The sequence below is a fragment of the Theropithecus gelada genome, chromosome 9, assembly GCF_003255815.1.
Source record: "Theropithecus gelada isolate Dixy chromosome 9, Tgel_1.0, whole genome shotgun sequence".
Taxonomy (NCBI): Eukaryota; Metazoa; Chordata; class Mammalia; order Primates; family Cercopithecidae; genus Theropithecus; species Theropithecus gelada.
This window is the reverse complement of record NC_037677.1, coordinates 47,370,068-47,378,285: the sequence shown is the minus strand read 5'-3', so window position 1 is coordinate 47,378,285 and position 8,218 is coordinate 47,370,068. Positions and strand designations below refer to the sequence as shown.

Below are 8,218 nucleotides of genomic sequence, written 5' to 3'. Positions count from 1 at the left end.
ATTCAAGGGCAGCCCAGGAGGCTGGGAGCCCAGTGAGACCCAGCTGAGCCAGGCTGTATCTACTGTCTGGCCATGGGCATCCACTGAGGAGGCAGAATGGAGCAGGGGGCTGCTGGTCTCCACACCCCCAAACCCTGCCACGGGCAGGCATGAAGGGTCTGGAAGCAGCTCAGGGCAGTCAGGGCTGTTCCTGCTCCCCAGTCTAGACATGTGCACATAAGCAGGCGTGTATGAACCCCAGGAGAAGGCCACCTGGGGCCTGGGTGTGCCCGAGAGTCCTCTGGGCTGTGAAGAAAGCAAGGAGAAGCAAGGCTGGTCAGCTGATAGGGGTGAGGGAGAGGGCACCTATGCCAGGCTCCCAGCGACAGCCTTCCCCAGGCTCCAGCACCCTCTGCCTCCGCTGGAGGAGCCCAGAGGGGTCCCTGCTGCCCCTACCACAGCACCCCCACAACCCCCTCTCACATACACTCAGGGCTTGTTCCTGGACTCAAATGACCAACATCACCAGGAAGCCCCTTCCCAGCCATGGGCACTGGCAGTGCTCTTTGCCTTTGAACCCTCATGTGCTCTGCACCCTGTGAGGCTACTTTTGACCTCCCTGCAGGAGCACAGTCAACTCCCCTTATCCACTAGGATACACCCAAGATGTTTCCAGCTGCCTGCAACCCCAGATAGTACCAAGGTAGCCTACATATAATGTGTCTTCCTACACATACACATGTGCTTCGCTATGATGAAGTTTATACATTAGGCACAGTAAGAGACTAACAATAACCGATAAGAAAATGGAACAATTATAACAATATACTGTAATAAAAGTTATTTAAAACATGAATTGTTTATTTCTAGAATTTTCTTTTTCTTTCTTTTTTTTTTGAGACGGAGTCTCACTCTGTCATCCAGGCTGGAATAGTGGCGTGATCTCTGCTCACTGCAACCTCCGCCTCCCGGGTTCAAGTGATTCTCCTGCCTCAGCCTCCCAAGTAGCTGGGACTACAGGTGTGCACCACCACGCCCGGCTAATTTTGGTATTTTTAGTAGACAGGGTTTCACCATGTTGGCTAGGCTGGTCTCAAACTCCTGACCTCAAGCTATCCATCCGCCTCAGTTTCCCAAAGTGCTGGGATTACAGGCGTGAGCCATCACGACCAGCTATTTCTGGAATTTTCCATTTGACATTTTGGACCTTACCAATTGCGATGCAGGGGCCAAGGGAAAACTTTCCCTTTACCCTCTGAAGGTTCACTGAAGTCAGCTCATAAAAGCAGATTAGAAATGGAATACACATTCACTAGCATGCATGGGGGAAATCAGAGTGACTGCCCCACCACGAAATGGGGTACAGATGCAATGGGGAAGTGCGGGTGATTTCAGGGGGCCAGTAAATGATTTTCAGGGGAATTCAGTGGGTTTGAAGAACACACGGTGGCCTGGAACAAAGTCTGTTGGGCTCACACAGCAGACAACGGTTTGCAAACCCTGTCCAGGTGTGTGAGCAGGCTTCAGTCTTTCTCCCTGTGACATGAGTTCAGTCAGAGAAAACTCTGGGAAGGGACCAGGGGTCATCGTTTTCTTCTTTGGTGGGTCCACACTTTAGGCAGATGAGGGACTTCACAGAACAACTTCACCGTATGATTTGGAAGAGACAAACGGTTGAGGGGCCTGGGGGAGCCTGGTCGGAGAGACCTTAAGGCTTCTTCAGTTCAGAATGTCACAGCACTATATATTGGGGTATTGGTTTCTGAGCCCCAACAATGGGTAACTGAAACTGCAGAAAGTGAAATCAAAGATTAGCTGGGCATGGTGGTGCACGCCTATAATCCCAGCTACTCAGGAGGCTGAGGCAGAACCGCTTGAACTTGGAAGGCAGAGGTTGCAGTGAGTTGAGATCCTGCCATTGCACTCCAGGCTGGGCGACAAGAGCAAAACTCTGTCTCCAAAAAGAAAAAACGGAAAAAAAAAAGTGACACCACAGCAAATGGGGGTGGGGGGGGGGCAATGGTAATTTGGTAATGTGCTTCCTCCTTCTGCCTGCCCTTGTCTGAGAAGCCCCGGTGCCCTGGACCCTCTTACAAAGTCCACTGCTGCCGAGTGCTGGGCACCCTTCAGCCCATTTAATCTTCACAAACACACTTTGGGGAGATGCTGTGATGTAATGGGGGCGCTGAGGCTCAGAGAAGTGAGGGGCTTGCTCTAAGAGTATATGAATCCAGGAGGTTTGACTGCAGTGCCTGCCACTAAGGCCACAAGGAGCTATCACTACCATCATCTGCTGGGGACTGGCTGTCTCTTCCCACAGAGGCTGCTCCCTTCCTGTCCAGCTCACAGCTCATTGCCCATGGGACTCAGAACCCAGTGGCACCAGCAGCCTGTGATAAACTGGAGTGCTCAAAGGCGTGCCTGGCTATTGGACACTACTGGTGGGATTCAGGAGGGCTGGCAGGGCTGCGGCTGGCCAGGCAGGGCAGGGCTGAGCTGGGCTCCCCAGAGTGCCCCAGGCATCGATCTGGCCACTCCCAGGGCAAGGCCAGGCTCTGGTTGAGGAGGGGCGGGGGCTGGGAGGACTCTTGTTGCCACTTTGTTTTGCCTGAGACCCGCTCCCTCCCCTTTCCTCCACCTAATCTCATGGCTTGCCTCTTCCCTTTGCCCAGGGTTGACTTTATCTCCATTAATCCATAACCAGCGTGTGTGTGTGTGTGTGTGTACAGGTGCACATCCAGACACCTCCTTCTAGGGGCTGACCCTGCACCACTAGAAGCAGGGTGTGTGCCAGCAGACCGGGCCTGGGTGGCAGGGGCTTCCCAGCGCTCCAGAATAGGGGAGACGCCACCAGAGGTGCAAGAAACAGCCCCAGACAGGAAGCGTTAGAGAGACCCAGAGAGGCAGGGTGGGTGAGCACTGGTCTCCAGGTCCTGAAGACCGACTCTGGAATGGGAGTACACCCAGCTTGGTGGGGCCTGACCTGTGCCCCCTTGTATGCCAGGGGAATGTATCTCGCAGGCTATTTTGCTGCCCCCAGGGATGACCTTCTCCACTCTGGCCCAGATCCCTAAGTCCCCTCCTAACAGTCACAAGTTGTACCCTAGAGCCTTGCCTGCCCCATCTCAGGAAAGGTGACCTGAAAGGCCCAAGCTTATTCCTGCCCTCCCTGAGCCATGCTTTCTGCCCAGCTTCCTCAGGCTTCAGTGACTGATGGCAGTCTCCTTGCCTGGGCTGCACAGGCACACTGCCCTCTCCCCCTTGGGATTGCATGGTCTGCAGGTGCACACTCCTATGTCTCGCCCTCCCAGGGGAAGGATTTACCAGGCCCTCTCCGTCTGCATCCACTGGATTTCAGTGGCTACAGGCAGAGAGCCAGTCAGCAGTGCCCCTGCAGGTGTTTGGGGCTGGGGGCTCTGACGTTGCCAGAGTCCTAGGGTTGACAGGCACCTAGGCAGATTCGAGGATCCAAGTCCCTGCCACGTGAGTTTCGGTGAGGCTGACCTCGCTGCCTCAGTTTCCTCCTATACACTGATGCTATTAATAAAAATACCCATTTCAGGAGGTGGTTGTAAAGATTATACAAGAGACTGCAGAGTGTTAGGCAGCGCCTGGCACAAGACAAATGCTCAGTAAAAGACCGCTGCTGTCATTAATGTCAACACCAGCCCTGAGCTCCTGCCCTGGAGCTGACCCAGTGCTCACGCCCAAGATAAGAAAGGGAGGGCTGGGGCTGATGAGCTGGGAGGAGCTGTGCGCCCTTCTCCTGCCCCCAGCTCCTCTCTGGACCCCTGTCCTAACCCCTCTTCGGTCCCTGGTTCCCTCTGCCCCTTTCCCACGGCGGCCCGTCTTAGGTCAGGATGTGCTCCCTGGCCTGCGGACTCTGGAGCAGGGCCCGGCCACTCCCCGGAGCCTGTATGATGGGAACCGCCCAGTGTCCTCTCCCCTACGCGGGGCAGGCCGGCCCTGGGGCGCCTTAAAAACCGGAGCTGGCACTTGGCAGCGCCACTCTGGGCTGGATCCAACGTCGCTCCGGCTGCTCTTGACGACTCCACAGATTTCCCGAAGCTATGGCCAGCAAGGGCTTGCAGGACCTGAAGCAACAGGTGGAGGGGACCGCCCAGGAAGCCGGTGAGTACAGCGCGCGACCTAGGGCCCAGGCAGGGGCAGCTGCGTGGACGCGCAGGCAGAAGCGGCGGGTCTGCACGGTCGGCAAGTTCGCGGACCGGCAGCTTGGCTCGGAAGGCTCGGTCCTCCACTGAGACGCAGGGGGCGGGCAGGACGCCCACCCCGGTCCGCGGAGAGATGGTGCCCGGAGGGAGGCAGCGGAACAGAGGCTCCAGAGGAGCCGGAGCCGCGCCGCGGGCACTGCGGGAGCCCCTCAGAGGAGGACATGCCGGCGCTGGGCGGCCCCACCCAGGCCCTCAGGCAAGGGTGAAGGTCCAGGTCCAGGTCCAGGACCAGGACCGGGGGCGGCCCGCCATCACCTCCACCCGCGCCCGCCACCAGAGGCTGCCCCAGACCCCAAAGGGCTTTGTTTCCATCCCATCCCCAACCCCGAAAAGTAATCGTCGCCTTACCTTTAAGTCCCCATCTGGCAAAGAAGGTCCTTAGTTCCTCCACCTCCAGCTCTCTCCTCCTTATTCTGGAGGTGACCCAGCTGCGGTGGGGGAATGGGAGATGTGAGGAGACCACTGCCTCACTGGGTGGGCTCTCCCTGTACCTAGCCCAGCCTTCCTCAGGACTACAGTTCCTTATCAGTCCTGCCCATATCCTAGTCAGGAGACAATATCCAAACCAACCCCTTCCTTCACCAGTGCCCCAGGAGAGGCCCACAGTTCTTCCCTTGAGGCTAAAATGCTACCAAGGAAGCCTCCGTGTCAGCTCCTTTCCTTCTGGACTTCACTTTTCCATTTGAGAGCTGGGTGCAAAGGATGGGCTGCTTTCTGATGGGTTAAATCGAGAGGAGGTCCCCAGGGGCCTCTCAGCACACTTGCCTCACTAACTCTCCCCGAAGGATGGGGTCTGGATAACGCAGGCCCTTTCCTGTTCAGGGACGAGTTACCGCTCTGCAGGCCGGAGCCACCTGTCAGCCCACCGGGGGCTGGTGACTCCATTCCCGGCAGGCGGAACTGTGGTCCAGAGGAGATGGCCGGCCTTGGAAGTTTTGCCTCCTTCCTGCACTTGTCTCCTAATGCCTTGAGCTGCCTGTCCACAGAGGCACTGGCTTTGCTTGTGTGCCGTCCGGGGCAGGCCACAGGAGGGAGGAGGCAGTGAGAACCTGGCAAAAGTCCAAGCCCCAGGGCCAAGTGCATGAAAGGTGGGAATTCAGGCATCTGGGCCAGGCTTCTAGCCGAGAAGCTGTAAAAGGGGGCAGGGGTCTTCTGGGCTATGCCCAGCATTAGCGAACAGTCCAGATGCTAGCTGCAGCCTGGCCCTGCCCTGCCTTCCTTCCTCTGTCCAACATTTTCTCAGCAGCCCTGGAGATGGAAAGGGAAGCTCCTCCCCCACAGAGGAGGAGCTCAGAGTTAGAAATCAACAAAAACATCCCAGAGGCATGGAAAGGGATCCTGCCCCTCGGGCTGGGCGGCCCTGGGCCAGGGACTTCATCTCCATGGCATCCATCCCTTGGACCTGTACCACCGAATACTCTGGAGAACACATGAGGGGCACGGCAATGGTGGGGTACCTGTGGTCAGTGGTGCCTCAACAGGGGCTAAAAGCCACATCTCTCTGTTCCAGTGTCAGCGGCCGGAGCAGCAGCTCAGCAAGTGGTGGATCAGGCCACAGAGGCGGGGCAGAAAGGTCTGGTGGGGCTGGAGGGAGGCGGGCAACCCCAGCACACCTCCCACTGCCCCGCCCCACCCCGGCCCGGGGCCCAGGCACATCCTCTCCTATGCAGAGCCCTCTGTGTACAATGCCCCAAGCAGGTCCCTTGGGAGACCCAGGCCAGGCTAAACCTACGTGCACTGGTTCCCGGGGCCCTGCCTGACCTGCCCTCTGTCCTGCCCTTCCCCAGCCATGGACCAGCTGGCCAAGACCACCCAGGAAACCATCGACAAGACTGCTAGCCAGGCCTCTGACACCTTCTCTGGGATCGGGAAAAAATTCGGCCTCCTGAAATAACAGCAGGGAGACTTGGGTGACCCCCCTCCAGGCGCCATCCAGCAGAGCCTGGCCCAGACCTCCGGGCATCCGCCACCTCCTCGGTCTGCCCCCTCATTAAAATTCACGTTCCCATCCTGTGTTCACTTCATGACTCCTCGCAAGCTGGGCCCAGTCCTCCCATCCCAAGAGCAGAGCCACCATAGCTGAAGTCTTAGCTTCCCAAATTCGGAAATCCAAGCCAACTGTCTCAGGAATGTTTTCCATCCCGCCACTCGCCTCCCGACGCTCCCAGACCAGAGGCTCAGCCCCCATCTCTGTTACTGCCCCTCCCCCGCCCGACTCTGGAGCCAGCCCCCGCCCCTTATTCCCTGCCCCAGGATCCCGGCCCTTCCTGGGAGCCGGACTGGACTCGGTCCTCAGATCCTCGGAAGGCTCAACTCTGGGCGGGGCAAGGAGCCCTGCAAGGGCGGGAGCCTCGGGAACTTCTCTCTGCCAACTGGGACTAGGGGCTGGGAACAGGGGAGACGACCCAGGGCCACGGCCCCTCGGGACTTCAGGCGGCCGGAGGTCGTGGGGGCGAAGCCGAGTCGGGACCCGGGCTTCCGGCCCTCGCTACCCCGGTCTGGGCCCGCGGGTTGCCCGCGCGCCCGTCCCACCCAGCGGTGAGTCATGGGGCGGGGCCCGCGGGACGCTTTGTTGAGTGGGGCGCTGCCGCCCGGCGGGGTCCCGCCCTGACACTCCCCGGGGAGGGGCTTCGGGGCACGGGGCCGTGCACGTGAGAACGAAGCACGGGGGGGCCGTGCACGTGCGCTCCTGCGCCAGCGTGCAGGAGACCCCCCTCCCTTCCACACCGCTTCCCTTCGGTACAAACCGGTAACCTCCGGCCCTGGACGGTTTTGTTGGGCGGGTCCCGGATGGACTGGGGTTCCCAACATCCCCCGGCACTTCACGCGCGCGGCCCCGGTACGGAGTATGCCCTGCCGGTAGGTGACTCAACGTGGCACTGGTTGAGCGCCGGATGAAGCCCGGCCCTGGGGTGGGGCGCAGGCTGCTGCGGCCCCTTCCTCCCAAAGCCTGTTACGCCCCAGCGGTCCCCTAGCGGTTCTTGTCCACCCGCTCCACGTCCTTACCCTGGCACTACCTCCACCCGCAATCGCCTCCTCTCCGGACTGCGCGCCCGTGGGCTTTGCGTTTCAGTTCAAAGGTACCGACTAGGCGGTGCTTTCCAGTTCTGGGGAGATTCAGCCAGCGGACTCGAGGCGCGCTCCCTGCCTTCTCTGGCCTCCCAGCAGGGGACGATGTCCTCAGTCTGGCTGCCAGCCCAGGTGCTGCAGTGCAGGTCTGCGTAGGAGATCGTTCCCTTCTCCAGTCTGAGATCTCCGGCGCGGAGCACGGGTCTCTCACCCTCACCCCAGGGCTGCCACAGTTCCACGACCGGTTACTTGTTGCTGACTGTCCCCAAAAGGTTTCTTTGTAAAATGTGGGAAAGTCCTTGAAGAGACACCTGGAGCAGTGTCGGGGTCGCTTCCAGGAGCCCCCGCCTCCAGGAGCAGGTCCCAGGGCCTGGAGAGCGCACCTCGGGGCCACTCCAGGAGGCTGGTGGGGCTGGACTGGCAGAGCCCGGCATCCTTCTGGTGCGCATCATTCCCATGTGACGCAGGGATGAATCCCAAGGGACTTTTCACCTATTCTTGTGAGTGAGCCCCTTAAGCTGACCCAGGTGCGGCCAAGGAGAGAGGTGAGGCCTGAGGCCAGAGGTCTTCTAGAAAAGACTCCTTGCCTTGAAGGCAGGGCATGGTGGCCTAGCCTGTAATCCCAGCACTTTGGGAGGCCGAGATGGGAGAATGGCTTGACCCTGGGAGGTCGACGGCGGCTGCACTCAGTCTGGGCAACAGAATGAGACACTGTCTCAGGAAAACACACACACACACACACACACACACACACACAGGCCGCCCTTCGTCTTCCACTGGACATCTTGTGGCAGGAAAGGATCCCTAGAACCAGCTACTTGCAACCGCAGGAGGAACAAGCCCGAGGAAAAGCCCACCTGCTGATTAGGGCAGAGCCTCCCAGACCTCCAGCCTGTTCCCACAACACCCTCTCCCTGTCCACCTCAGCCACCTTGACC

The 8,218-nt window shown here is 59.3% G+C and overlaps 2 protein-coding genes across 4 annotated transcripts; one reads left to right on the top strand and one right to left on the bottom strand.

Moving 5' to 3' along the window:
• The first annotated feature begins 1,906 nt into the window (after nt 1-1,906).
• Nucleotides 1,907-6,219, top strand: ADIRF (adipogenesis regulatory factor). Of its 3 annotated transcripts, XM_025396114.1 has the most exons (3): nt 1,907-4,110; nt 5,722-5,784; nt 5,999-6,219. In XM_025396114.1, exons 1-3 carry the CDS (start codon nt 4,050-4,052, stop codon nt 6,103-6,105), a joined length of 231 nt encoding a protein of 76 aa, XP_025251899.1. In that variant the 5' UTR covers nt 1,907-4,049; the 3' UTR covers nt 6,106-6,219. The 3 variants fall into 3 exon arrangements, with proteins under 3 accessions (XP_025251899.1, XP_025251898.1, XP_025251897.1); XM_025396113.1 differs by having other exon boundaries at nt 5,722-6,219; XM_025396112.1 differs by lacking the exon at nt 5,722-5,784 and having other exon boundaries at nt 3,701-4,110.
• LOC112631267 lies at nt 4,620-5,756 on the bottom strand. The gene is made up of 2 exons (XM_025396111.1): nt 5,045-5,756; nt 4,620-4,639 (listed from the first exon to the last, which is right to left on the bottom strand). Exons 1-2 carry the CDS (start codon nt 5,379-5,381, stop codon nt 4,620-4,622), a joined length of 357 nt encoding a protein of 118 aa, XP_025251896.1. The 5' UTR covers nt 5,382-5,756.
• Nucleotides 6,220-8,218: the final 1,999 nt, after the last annotated feature.